The sequence below is a fragment of the Coregonus clupeaformis genome, chromosome 1, assembly GCF_020615455.1.
Source record: "Coregonus clupeaformis isolate EN_2021a chromosome 1, ASM2061545v1, whole genome shotgun sequence".
NCBI lineage: Eukaryota > Metazoa > Chordata > Actinopteri > Salmoniformes > Salmonidae > Coregonus > Coregonus clupeaformis.
The window spans coordinates 30,916,767-30,931,354 of NC_059192.1; the positions used below are offsets into that span (position 1 = coordinate 30,916,767).

General features: G+C 43.4%; 1 protein-coding gene across 17 annotated transcripts in view; it reads left to right on the forward strand.

Annotated features, from left to right (window-relative positions):
- The window catches only part of LOC121555656 (neurexin-1a-like), an 838,957-nt gene that overhangs the window by 647,061 nt on the left and 177,308 nt on the right, over nucleotides 1-14,588 (forward strand). For all 17 annotated transcript variants that reach the window (XM_041869510.2, XM_041869572.2, XM_041869886.2 and 14 more), the window contains one exon: nucleotides 7,034-7,205. In XM_041869510.2, coding sequence (XP_041725444.1) covers nucleotides 7,034-7,205 — 172 coding nt within the window. The remainder of the gene's footprint in view (nucleotides 1-7,033; nucleotides 7,206-14,588) is intronic.

The following is a 14,588-nucleotide window of genomic DNA, read 5'->3' on the forward strand; positions in this document are numbered from 1 at the left end:
TATCCTGAGGCTGCATTTATTGTAGCTGGGGATTTTATTAACAAAGGAAATTTGAGGAAAAGGTTTCCGAAGTTCTATCAACACATCGACTGTAGTATTCGCGCTGCTAAAAAACTTGACCACTGCTACTCCAACTTCCGGGATGCATACAAGGCCCTCCCCCGCCATCCTTTCGGCAAATCTGACCACGACTGCATTTTGCTCCTCCCTTCATATAGGCAGAAACTCAAACAGGAAGATTGTTTTGATCACGTGGACTGGGATATGTTCCCGGGTAGTTTCAGAGAATAATATTGACGTATATACTGAAACGGTGACTGAGTTTATCAGAAAGTGTATGGAGATGTTGTACCCCCGTGTTAAGAACTATTCAACGCTGTTCTGACCAATCGGAATCCACGCTTCAAGATTGTTCTGATCACGTGGGCTGGGATATGTTCTGGGTAGCTTCAGAGAATAATATCGACGTATATACTGAAACAGTGACTGAGTTTATCAGGAAGTGTATGGAGATGTTGTACCCACTGTGACTATTAAAACCTACCCTAATCAGAAACCGTGGATACATAGCAGCATTTATGCAAAACTGAAATGCGAACCACCGCATTTAACCCTGTATCAGTAGTAGTAACTGGCTACAGTAGTACAGCTGTTCTAGTCATGGCAGTGATAACATATTTTTTAAGAACATCTCCCCCAGGCATTGAGCACTGCTGCATCAGTCACACACTTGATAGGCAATATATCACGCTAGCATGCATCGTGCTCACTGACTGGATGGGTATGTTTGAATATCAGGGTTGAAGCGACACACACACAGGATGGGATGGGATGGGTTGGATTTTGGTGTGCAGTGACAAACACACACACACACACGTACACACACACACACACAATGGGTATGGTTGGATCTTGGGGTGCGGCAGTAGTGCGGATATATGTGTGCATTTTTCCAGTGGTGCTACCCAGTAGGGAGCAGCCCTTACCCAGATCTGAGCTCTCTTTCCTGGGGAGTGGGGTAGAGGAGGGCTGGGGCTGCTGGGGGGTAGAGGAGGGCTGGGGCTGGTGGGGGGTAGAGGAGGGCTGGGGCTGGAGCTGGTGGGGTAAAGGAGGGCTGAAGCTGGGGCTGGTGGGGGGTAGAGGAAGGCTGGAGCTGGTGGTGGGATAGAGGAGGGCTTGAGCTGATGGCGGTAGCTTCTGTCACCAACCAAGGAGGGCCTACAGCAGCACCTAGATCTTCTGCACAGATTCTGTCAGACCTGGGCCCTGACAGTAAATCTCAGTATGACAAAAATAATGGTGTTCCAAAAAAGGTCCAGTTGCCAGGACCACAAATACAAATTCCATCTAGACACCGTTGCCCTAGAGCACACAAAAAACGATACATACCTCGGCCTAAACATCAGCGCCACAGGTAACTTCAACAAAGCTGTGAACGATCTGAGAGACAAGGCAAGAAGGGAGTTCTATGCCATCAAAAGGAACATGAAATTCGACATACCAATTAGGATCTGGCTAAAAATACTTGAATCAGTTATAGAACCCATTGCCCTTTATGGTTGTGAGGTCTGGGGTCCGCTCACCAACCAGGAATTCACAAAAATGGGACAAACACCAAATTGAGACTCTGCTGCAGAATTCTGCAAAAATATCCTCTGTGTACAACGAAAAACACAAAATAATGCATGCAGAGCAGAATTAGGCTGATACCCGCTAATTATCAAAATCCAGAAAAGAGCTGTTAAATTCTATAACCCCTTAAAAGGAAGTGATTCCCAAACCTTGACTACGTACAGACTCAGTGAGCATAGCCTTGCTATTGAGAAAGGCCACCGTAGGCAGACCTGACTCTCAAGAGAAGACAGGCTATGTGCACACTGCCCACAAAATGAGGTGGAAACTGAGCTGCACTTCCTAACCTCCTGCCAAATGTATGACCATATTAGAGACACATACTTCCCTCAGATTATAGAAATCCACAAAGAATTCGAAAACAAATCCAATTTTGATAAACTCCCTTATCTACTGGGTGAAAAACCACAGTGTGCAGTCACAGCAGCAAGATTTGTGACCCGTTGCCACAAGAAAAGGGCTACCAGTGAAGAACAAACACCATTGTAAATACAACCCATATTTATGTTTATTTATTTTCCCATTTGTACTTTAACTATTTGCACATTGTTACAACACTATATATAGACATAATATGACATTTGAAATGTCTTATTCTTTTGGAACTTCTGAGTGTAATGTTTACTGTTAATATTTCTAGTTTATTTCACTTTTGTTTACTATCTATTTCACTTGCTTTCGCAATGTTAACATACGTTTCCCATGCCACTAAAGCACTTAAATTGAATTGAATTGAATTGAAAGAGAGATACCAAAATTTGTTTGGGTTCCTCTCTCTCAATTCAAGTTCAATTCAATTTAATTTCAATTCAAAGGGCTTTATTGGCATGGGAAACCTATGTTAACATTGCGAAAGCAAGTGAAATAGATAGTAAACAAAAGTGAAATAAACAATAAAAAATCTAGTCTCTCTCTCTCTTTCTCCCTCTGCCCCTCTCTGTCTGTCCCTTTCCCTGCCCCCTCTCTGCCCCCACCTCTCTGTCTCTCCCTTTCCCTGCCCCCTCTCTGCCCCCACCTCTCTGTCTCTCCCTTTCCCTGCCCCCTCCCCCCTCTGAAATTATACTAGCTTTTTTGCTTTAGAAAATTCAAAAGGCAATTTGTGACTAATGCAGGGAAGTCATTAACGAGACATTGGGGAGCATTAAATGGTTATTGAAGGAAGACTATTAAAAACCTCACTTTAATTGCTTTAATCTCTAAACCTTTTTTTAATGTATTTCTTGCTGTGGAGTATTGGGACACAAAGTTATGAATTAGTGATTTTTAGAGTATATAGCTACAGTGCATTCGGAAAGTATTCAGATCCTTTTACTTTTTCCTCACTTTGTTACGTTACATCTTTATTCTAAAATTGATTAAAAATATATTTAAAATCTTCAATCTACACACAATACCCCATAATGATAAAGCAAAAACCGGATTTTAGAAACGTTTTCTAATGTATTGAAAGTAAAAAACGGAAATATCACATTTACATAAGTATTCAGACCCTTTACTCAGTACTTTGTTGAAGCCCCTTTGGCAGCCATTACAGCCTCAAGTCTTCTTGGGTATGACACTACAAGCTTGGCACACCTGTATTTGAGATGTTTCTCCCATTCTTCTCTGCAGATCCTCTCAAGCTCTGTCAGGTTGGATGGGGAGCGTCGCTTTACAGCTATTTTCAGGTCTCTCCTGAGATGTTTGATTGGGTTTAAGTCCAGGCTCTGGCTGGGCCACTAAAGGACATTCAGAGACTTGTCCTGAAGCCACTCCTGCGTTGTCTTTGCTGTGTGCTTACGGTCGTTGTCCTGTTGGAAGGTGAACCTTCGCCCCAGTCTGAGGTCCTAGGCGCTCTGGAGCAGGTTTTCATCAAGGATCTCTCTGTACTTTGCTCCGTTCATCTTTCCCTCGATCTTGACTAGTCTCCCAGTTCCTGCCGCTGAAAAACATCCCCACTGCATTTCCTCCAGACGTGACGCTTGGCATTCAGGCCAAAGAGTTCAATGTTGGTTTCATCAGACCAGAGAAATATGGTCTGAGAGTCATTGAGGTGCGTTTTGGCAAACTCCAAGCGGGCTGTCATGTGCCTTTTACTGAGGAGTGGCTTCCATCTGGCCACTCTACCATAAAGGCCTCATTGGTGGAGTGCTGCAGAGATGCTTGTCCTTCTGGAAGTTTCTCCCATCTCCACAGAGGAACTCTGGAGCTCTGTCAGAGGGACCATCGGGTTCTTGGTCACCTCCCTGACCAAGGCCCTTCTCCCCCGATTGCTCAGTTTGGCCGGGCGGCCAGCTCTAGGAAGAGTCTTGGTGGTTTCAAACTTCTTCCATTTAAGAATCACAGAGGCCACTGTGTTCTTGCCGAACTTCAGTGCTGCAGAATTTTTTTGTGCCTCAACACAATCCTGTCTCGGAGCTCTACGGACAATTCCTTTGACCTAATGGCTTGGTTTTTGCTCTGACATACACTGTCAACTGTGGGACCTTATATAGACAGGTGTGTGCCTTTCCAAATCATGTCCAATCAATTGAATTTACCATGTCCAATGAAGTTGTAGAAACATCTCAAGGATGATCAATGGAAACAGGATGCACGTGAGCTCAATTTCGAGTATCATAGCATAAATAAGGTATTTCTGTTCTTTATTTTTAATACATTTGCAAACATTTCTAAAAACCTGTTTTCGGGAGATGTTAAACGTATAGTGTATATGAGGTTTTGAAATACTTCTGAAGTTTGTAATTTCCACTTCGAAAGACTTGATGTTCCCTTACGAAAAATGTATCAGCCCCTACAAAAATGTCCATGAATTATAATCCACATAATAATTCACATTTCCTGTTGCTGCAGGATTATGTGCCTGCTGTAGCAAACTGGCTCAAATTAAGATCCTACGTCTGTATACACTGCAACCATTGTAAAAAAATCTGCTTAAAATAAACAAAATAACTGCATTCAGACAATGTAATGTATGGATACATTTTTACATTTCATTCATACCATGCATTAGTTTTCCCTCTCTCTGCATATATGGACAGCTGATTGTGATGTGCAGTGGTCTGGGCTGTATCCCAAATGCCCCCCTATTTGCTATTTAGTGGCTCTGGCCAAAAGAGGTGCAGTATGTAGGGTGCCATTTCATACACAGCCCTGCTGTCAGTATAACCTCCCAGGCTACCCAGCTCATCTGAGGAGCCATGTTCCCTGTGTGAGGTCCCCTGCCATGTTCCCTGTGTGAGGTCCCTTGTCATGTTCCCTGTGTGAGGCCCCCTGCAATGTCCCCTGTGTGAGGTCCCCTGCCATGTCCCCTGTGTGAGGTCCCCTGCCATGTTCCCTGTCTGAGGTCCCCTGCCATGTTCCCTGTGTGAGGTCCCCTGCCATGTTCCCTGTGTGAGGCCCCCTGCCATGTTCCCTATGTGAGGCCCCCCTGCCATGTCCCCTGTGTGAGGCCCCCCTTCCATGTTCCCTGTGTGAGGCCCCCCTGCCATGTTCCCTGTGTGAGGCCCCCTGCCATGTTCCCTGTGTGAGGCCCCCCTGCCATGTTCCCTGTGTGAGGCCCCCTGCCATGTTTCCTGTGTGAGGCCCCCCTGCCATGTTCCCTGTGTGAGGCCCCCCTGCTATGTTCCCTGTGTGAGGCCCCCTGCCATTTTCATGTTGTTCTACGTCTGGGATCTTAAAACACACTGGTGTGATCCTGGAGAAGGTCTGTCCCCTTCCTGGAGAGGCTCAGTGCTGCTCCTCTCCTCCTCTCCTCCAGATCATCCTCTCCTCCAGACATGAAGGAGGGTCAAGCTTCACATCCTGTTCTTTACACTTTAGTTTAAAACTACATTCTGTGATTTATAAAACGACAACACAGTGTCCCCGCCACTTGTTTTAGTATATAGCAGAGGGTAAATATCAATAACCATTAAACAGCTTCCAAGCTTTAAAATGGGATTTATTATCAACATATTTACTGTTTACTTTTTTTTATCTGTTTCAAAACAACCGCTGTAGGGGGGAGTGAGGGACTGTAGAGGGGAGTGAGGGAGTGAATTACTTACTGTAGCTTTAATGGTATCATTTGATAAGATCTTGTGTTAACGCTCGGCTTCTTTTGAAATGACATTTATAAACCAGAGGATCGTCCTAGTTTCCGTAATCTGGTGTGATACACTACAAATGTTTTTAATTGGGGTTGCTAGAAGTAGCTTTTGGCTGTGGTATGTGCTCACTGCTTACTCAATGTTAGAGTGAGTGGGATGAGAGAAAGAGAGTGGGAGATAGAGAGAGAGAGAGAGAGAGAGAGAGAGAGAGAGAGAGAGAGAGAGAGAGAGTGAGAGAGTGAGTGAGTGAGAGAGAGAGAGAGAGAGAGAGAGAGAGAGAGAGAGAGAGAGTGAGAGAGAGAGAGAGAGAGAGAGAGAGAGAGAGAGAGAGAGAGAGAGAGAGAGAGAGTGAGAGAGAGTGAGATGAGTGAGGAGTGAGGGGAGTGAGTGAGTGAGTGAGTGAGTGAGTGAGTGAGAGAGAGAGAGAGAGAGAGAGAGAGAGAGAGAGAGAGAGAGAGAGAGAGAGAGAGAGAGAGAGAGAGAGAGAGAGAGAGAGAGAGAGAGAGAGAGAGAGAGAGTGAGAGTTTTAACTGTGCTTTGGGGCACACAGCAATACACAGATGGTCTCTGTCATTACCGCAAAGTCAAAATAGTCATGCTGATATGAAAAGAGTAGGGAGAACAGTGTCAGTAGAAATGTGTCTGAGTGGCATAAAATCATGTTATACAATAACTGATTTGGTTTATTAAGAGAACACACACCATGGACCAGGTAGTCTTTTAACAAAGGCTATCAGTGAAAAACATTGCTCAGCCCCCTGAGTTATTTGCCTAACCAATATGTAGATATTCATGTTTGTATTGTTTAGTTGAAACCAGATATCAGTGACTAAACAGAAATACATATTGATTGTGGACGTTGTTGTAACACTTAATTAGAATTAATAACTATATTTATATTGACAAGGAAATCGATTCAGACTACATTATATTGAGATGTACTTCCTTATAATGTCTCCGATTTGATTAGCTCACTATTTCCTTTCATTGTGTAAACATAATCAGAGGGTATATAAGATTTAGTGGCACTGCATGGATGTGGTCATCATCATCACCATCATCATCATCATCATCATCATCATCATCATCATCATCATCATCATCATCATCATCATCATCATCATCATCATCACCATCACCATCATCACCATCACCATCATCATCATCATCATCACCAACATCATCATCATCATCATCATCATCACTACATAAACACAATGACTTTTACACCTTGCTGTTCTATATAAAACAACCAAACATCTGCTTTGGAAAATATACATTTCCTTCTGATCTCTAAAACCGTATTTTCTCTTTGTTCTTTGTCTCAACAGGAAAAAGGAAACATTGCAGTTATATTTAATGTTGGAACGGACGACATAAATATCGAGGAGACAGCAAAGTTTGTAAATGATGGAAAGTACCATATAGTGAAGTTTACACGGAGTGGCGGTAATGCCACCCTACAGGTGGATGACCTACCTGTCATAGAGCGCTATCCAACAGGTAAGACACCCACGCCTTATTACCTTCCCAGCATCCTCTGCTCTCAGTGCTCTCTACCACAGTTTGAATGTACCTGTACTTTAAATGACCAAGAAGGGTAGCCTAACTGTTGTCAGGAAAAGGTTGAATAAATGTTGGGATATTTTAAAATGGTGTATGAAATGTTTTTGGTTGGTGTGTCTTAAATATACTGTGCTTCTTTCTCATAATAATATAATCCGGTTTTTATACAGTATCCTTTAAAATGACAACATGTCAGTAGAACGATGACTGTTGTGTTGAGAAGGCTTTAAATGTCAACACTTGGGGTCTTGAATTCACAACATTTGAACTGCTAAAAGGCTTTGACAAAGGCTACAGAGGATTCAAGTCAGATTAATTATTTAACATGTCTCGTTATATGTGACAGCGTTTGTCATGTCCCCACATATAGTCTACTCTAACCAGGAAGTGAACATTTTCTGTTACCCAGGAACACCCGTAGCTTTCACTGAAGTAAGTCAAGACAGCAAATTGAAATGGCCAAATTCTAGTGGATAATTAAGTATTTACCCATATTTAAATGGTGAAATTATGGCATGGGGTGGCATTTTATTTCCATGGCAATTTCCTACTGTCCACTAGGGGTAACGCAAGCGTCTATTAGCATCTAGCTTAAACCGTGAGCTACAGCTCAGAGGATCGTGGGTTCAATCCCAGTGCTAGTTTTGTTTTGTAATTTTTAGTTTTCTATTTTAACCCTATCCCAAACCTTAACGCTTACCTTAACCACTCGGAATCAATGCCTAAACTTAACCCTGATGCCTAAATCTCAGAATTAATCAATTTAACCCTAATGTCAAAATTTCGGAGGGAAATCCTAATTTCAACCGTCGAGGTTAGTTTCAGTGTAACTTGTTTGACTGACAGCTAACATACGTCGAAATATGCCGTAATTAAAACGGCAACACACTCCATAATCTATAGACGGCACCACAGATGGCCCCATATGCAATAATTAAAAGGGCCAGCCATGCATATCTCTGTTGCTGCAAGTATGCAAGTTTCTTTGGAGATTGTGTTGCAAAATTGTCTACTCTAAACAAATGTAACAGTAAAATGAATTCACAGGATACAGTATGTTCTTAAAATCCCATTAATTGACATAACGGTTGGAATATTGGAACTGGCATGTCACTTTCTGTGATGTCACTTCCTGTAAATATTAATGTCTATCCTCTGGACAAATATTATGTAGGGAGACTCAATGATTATCTATGTTTGCCTGCAACAGCAAACAGTTTCACTGTATTCTTATGGTATAAGATGTATAAGATATAATATGAACATATTACCCACTCAATATGAGCATACTACCCACTCTCTGTCATGACAGTTCTCAGGAAAATAGCTTTTGGAAGAAGGAACTAGTTTATAGGAGAGGGGCCTAAAACAAGGGGAGGGCTTGAGTAATGCGAAAGGGGCCTTGCTCATATGGGTGGAGCCTGCCTCGTATGTGAGGAGCCTGGTACAGAGGGGAGGGGCCTAGCTCATAGGATCAGGATTGCCTGAGTCTAACTCAACCATCTTGGCATGAGGATGTCAACCTGTCTCCCCCTCCTCTCCTCCTTCTGTAATGTTTGTTGACCTTTTCAGACGGCCCAGTGCTTTCACCAACACTAAAGAGGGTTTTATGGCTGGGGACAGATTAGCTCGTCACTCCTCGCCTCAGGTAGACAGGGAAATTAATGTCTTGTGATGTGCAGCGAACATGGAGGAACACAGAATACACCGCAGGGTTAATAGACTGATGGCTCTATAGTTGCTATAGGATCTATGGTTGCTATAGGATCTTAGCTCTGCAATAGAGAGACTCACTGTTCCACAGACACACAGACAGAAAAACACAGACAGACAGACAGAAACACACACACACAGAAACACACACACACACACACACACACACACACACACACACACACACACACACACACACACACACACACACACACATTAATACTGTAAATCTTTCGGATACTTGAACAGATAGATATAGCTTTTTATTTAGTCTTAAGACAGCCCTTTTGGGGCACAAAAAAAAAAGAAGAAGATTCCTCGCTGCACAGAGAAACTTCTAAAAGGAAGTAGATTAATTTAGTTGAAGGTTGGTTAGCTCTCTAATGAATTCAGAGCTTTCATTTTGTGTGAGGGGAGGAGTAATAACTAACCCACGATATACCTCAATGGCAGACTAAACTCACCGGCTCAATAGAGGAAAACATAGACAAAACAAAGAATAAAGAAAACATAACTAAACACATTTCAATAACAACAACTCCTGAATGTCTTTGAGTCAGAATTAATTGGCTGTCTAAATCTGCAATCGGACTGAAGCCAATCATTTGCTAAATAAAATATCTAATTTTACTTGAATTAATTTGTTACCATTTGTTTCAGTGGTATAACAAAAAATGTCTAGAAGGCAATTATGTCATTGTTATTATTTAAATAAGGACACAATCGATAAGACTTCATATCAGTGAATTCTAATTAAAATACTTGTCAGCTAAACATTCACTTTCACATATAATTTTCTGTTTTATTACCTAGCTACTATATTGGAATGACCTTCATTATCAAACATGCAATTAAATAACATGTAAAAGAGTTACTACTTGGAATTGATTAAAGATAACAAGTGTAGCTACAGCTTGTTTCCAATTGAAATGGTTTCTATAGCCATGGTCAATTACACATTAGATGGCGTAGTAGTGCAGTTCTGTTTTTGTCGTGTGTCTGTAAATAGCCTGTAAATACCCTGTTTTTTTTGTATTTTTCGTACATATTTCCCTATCAGACTTTTCATCCTTCTACAAAATATACTTTCCTGCAACCCGCCTCACTCAATGTGGAACGGATTCTATTATTGACTTACCTTTTATCTAGAATCTCCAGTTGAAACTAGCTAGCCAGCTAACTAGCTACTTGCTATTAGCCACAGTTAGCGGTATTTCACCCAGAACATTTGATTTTTTTTTCTGCGGGATTAATTTAATCACTGGACATTAATCACCGGATCGCAACTAGCTAGCCGCAACCGAATGGATGTTGCTGTCTGGCTAATCACCACTGCCCCCGATGCAAGCACCAGTTAGCCTCGAGCTAGCCTAGATCCAGGCTCATATCTACCTCTAGGTGTACCGGACGGGAGTAGCCAGCTAACTAGCTACTTGCTATCAGCTACCGTTAGCGGTTTTTCACCATTGTCCGTGGCCTGCACCACTCACCAGCCAGCTCTAGTCTGGACTATTATTCGGCCAGTCTGCACAGCGCGTTATCGACCCAGAACATATCAGTTTTTCTGCCGGAATCACTGAATCACTGGACCTTTAACTCCGGATTCATCGCTACCAGCTAGCTGCAACAAAATGGACGCTGTGGTCTGGCTAATCATCCTGAGCTAGGCCCATCTCCCGGCTATCTACCTCTCTGTCAACCGGACGGGACCACCTAGTGTTGACACGGAGCCCCGCCGATCCTACACGACTGGTCTGCCGACGAAATCGTCTGATGTGGTTACTGACGTCGACCACGAAGATTCCATCTGCTAGCCCCGGCCCGCTAGCACACGCTAGATGTGGCCTCTTACTCGCTAGTGCTTTAGCAGCCTCCGAACTATCCTATTGCTGTTCACCGGACCTTATAATAACTCCGCTATACAGCTGATGTCTGCTGGACTGTTCCTTTTTACGGTACTACATCCTGTTTATGTTTAGCCTCAGCCCAAACATGGTTAGCTTATTGTTGTTTCGGTTATTTCTAATTGTACTATTTCACTGTAGATCCCCCAGCCCAGCTAAACCTGCCTTAGATAGCTCCTTTGTCCCACCCCCCATACACGCGGAGACCGACTCAATTGGTGCCTCCAGTGATGCTATCTCTTTCATTGTTACCCAACGCTTAGGTTTACCTCCACTTTACTCATATCCTTCCATATCCTTGTCTGTACATAATGCCCTGAATCTTTTCTACAACACCCGGAAATCTGCCCCCTTTATTCTATGTACCCAACGCACTAGAAGACCAGTTCTTAAAGCCTTTAGCCGTATCCTTATTCTAGTCCTCCTCTGTTCCTCTGGTGATGTAGAGGCTAACCCAGGCCCTGCAGCCCTCAGTATCACTCCTACTCCCCAGGCACTATCATTTGCTGACTTCTGTAATCGCAAAAGTCTTGGTTTCTTACACGTAAATATCAGAAGTCTACTTCCTAAGTTTGAGTTATTCACTGCGTTAGCACACTCCGCCAACCCTGATGTTCTAGCAGTGTCTGAATCCTGGCTCAGGAAGGCCACCAAAAATTCTGAAATTTCCATCCCCAACTATAACATTTTCCGTCTAGATAGAACTGCCAAATGGGGTGGAGTTGCAATCTACTGTAGAGATAGCCTGCAGAGCTCTATCATACTATCCAGGTCTGTGCCCAAACAGTTTGAGCTTCTACTTCTAAAAATCCACCTTTCCAGAAATAAGTCTCTCACTGTTGCCGCTTGCTACAGACCCCCCTCAGCCCCCAGCTGTGCCCTGGACACCATATGTGAATTGATTGCCCCCCATTTATCCTCAGAGTTCGTACTGCTTGGTGACCTAAATTGGGATATGCTTAATACCCCGGCCATCCTACAATCCAAACTAGATGCCCTCAATCTCACGCGAATTATCAACGAACCTACCAGGTACAACCCTAAATCCGTAAACATGGGTACCCTCATAGATATCATCCTGACTAACATACCCTCTAAATACACCTCAGCTGCCTTATTGCCTGCGTCCGTAACGGGTCCGCGGTCAAATGACCACCCCTCATCACTGTCAAACGCTCCCTAAAACACTTTAGCGAGCAGGCCTTCCTAATTGACCTGGCCCAGGTATCCTGGATGGATATAGATCTCATTCCGTCAGTAGAGTATGCCTGGTTGTTCCTTAAAAGTAATTTCCTCTCAATCTTAAATAAACATGCCCCATTCAAAAAATACAGAACTAAGAACCGATATAGCCCCTGGTTCTCCTCAGACTTGACTGCCCTTGAACAGCACAAAAAAATCCTGTGGCGTACTGCATTAGCATCAAATAGCCCCCGCGATATGCAACTTTTCAGGGAAGTTAGGAACCAATTTACACAAGCAGTCAGGAAAGCAAAGACTAACTTTTTCAAACAGAAATTTGCATCCTGTAGCACTAACTCCAACAAGTTTTGGGACACTGTAAAGTCCATGGAGAATAAGAGCACTTCCTCCCAGTTGCCCACTGCACTGAGGCTAGGAAACACTATCACCACCGATAAATCTACAATAATCGAGAATTTCAACAAGCATTTTGCTACAGCTGGCCATGCTTTCCATCTGGCTACCACTACCCCGGCCACCAACTCTGCACCCTCCGCTGCAACTTGCCCATGCCCCCCCGCTTCTCCTTCACACAAATTCAGACAGCTGATGTTCTGAAAGAGCTTCAAAATCTGGACCCCTACAAATCAGCTGGGCTAGACAATCTGGACCCTTTCTTTCTAAAACTAGCCGCGAAATTGTCGCAACCCCTATTACTAGTCTGTTCAACCTCTCTTTCATAACATCTGAGATCCCCAGAGATTGGAAAGCTGCCGCGGTCATCCCCCTCTTCAAAGGGGGTGACACTCTAGATCCAAACTGCTACAGACCTATATCCATCCTGCCCTGCCTTTCGAAAGTATTTGAAAGCCAAGTTAACAAACAGATCACCGACCATTTCGAATACCACCGTACCTTCTCCGCTATGCAATCCGGTTTTCGAGCTGGTCATGGGTGCACTTCAGCCACGCTCAAGGTCCTAAACGATATTATAACCGCGATTGATAATAGACAGTACTGTGCAGCCGTCTTCATCGACCTGGCCAAGGCTTTCGACTCTGTCAACCACCGCATTCTTATTGGCAGACTAAATAGCCTTGGTTTATCAAATGACTGCCTCGCCTGGTTCACCAACTACTTCTCAGATAGAGTTCAGTGTGTCAAATCGGAGGGCCTGTTGTCTGGACCTATGGCAGTCTCTATGGGGGTGCCACAGGGTTCAATTCTTGGGCCGACACTTTTCTCCGTGTATATCAATGATGTCGCTCTTGCTGCTGGTGACTCTCAGATCCACCTCTACGCAGACGACACCATTTTGTATACATCTGGCCCTTCATTGGACACTGTGTTAACAAACCTCCAAACGAGCTTCAATGCCATACAACACTCCTTCAGTAGCCTCCAACTGCTCTTAAACACTAGTAAAACTAAATGTATGCTTTTCAACCGAACGCTGCTGGCACCCGCCCACCCGACTAGAATCACCACTCTCGACGGGTCTGACCTAGAGTATGTGGACAACTACAAATACCTAGGTGTCTGGTTAGACTGTAAACTCTCCTTCCAGACTCACATAAAGAATCTCCAATCCAAAGTTAAATTTAGAATCGGCTTCCTATTTCGCAACAAAGCCTCCTTCACTCATGCTGCCAAACATGCCCTCGTAAAACGGACTATCCTACCGAACCTTTACTTCGGCGATGTCATTTACAAAATAGCCTCCAACACTCTACTCAGCAAACTGGATGTAGTCTATCACAGTGCAATCTGTTTTGTCTCCAAAGCCCCATACACTACCCACCACTGTGACCTGTACGCTCTTGTTGGCTGGTCCTCACTACATGTTCGTCGTCAAACCCACTGGCTCCAGGCCATCTATAAATCACTGCTAGGCAAATCCCCGCCTTATCTTAGCTCATTGGTCACCATAGCAGCACCCACCCGTAGTCTGCGCTCCAGCAGGTATATCTCACTGGTCATTCCCAAAGCCAACACCTCCTTTGGCCGCCATTCCTTCCAGTTCTCTGCTGCCAATGACTGGAACGAATTGCAAAAATCTCTGAAGCTGGAGACTCTTATCTCCCTCACTAACTTTAAGCATCAGTTGTCAGAGCACCTTACCGATCACTGCACCTGTACACAGCCCATCTGAAATTAGCCCACCCAACTACCTCATCCCTATATTGTTATTTATTTTGCTCTTTTGCACCCCAGTATCTCTATTTGCACATAATCTCTTGCACATCTAGCATTCCAGTGTTAATACTATTGTAATTATTTTGCACTATAGCCTATTTATTGCCTTACCTCCATAACTTGCTACATTTGCACACACTGTATAGATATTTTCTGTTGTATTTTTGACTTTATGTTTTTTTACCCCATATGTAACTCTGTGTTGTTTTTATCGCACTGCTTTGCTTTATCTTGGCCAGGTCGCAGTTGTAAATGAGAACCTGGTTAAATAAAGGTGAAATAAAAACAATTTAAAAAATGGTGAATGCAGACAGACACATCTTAT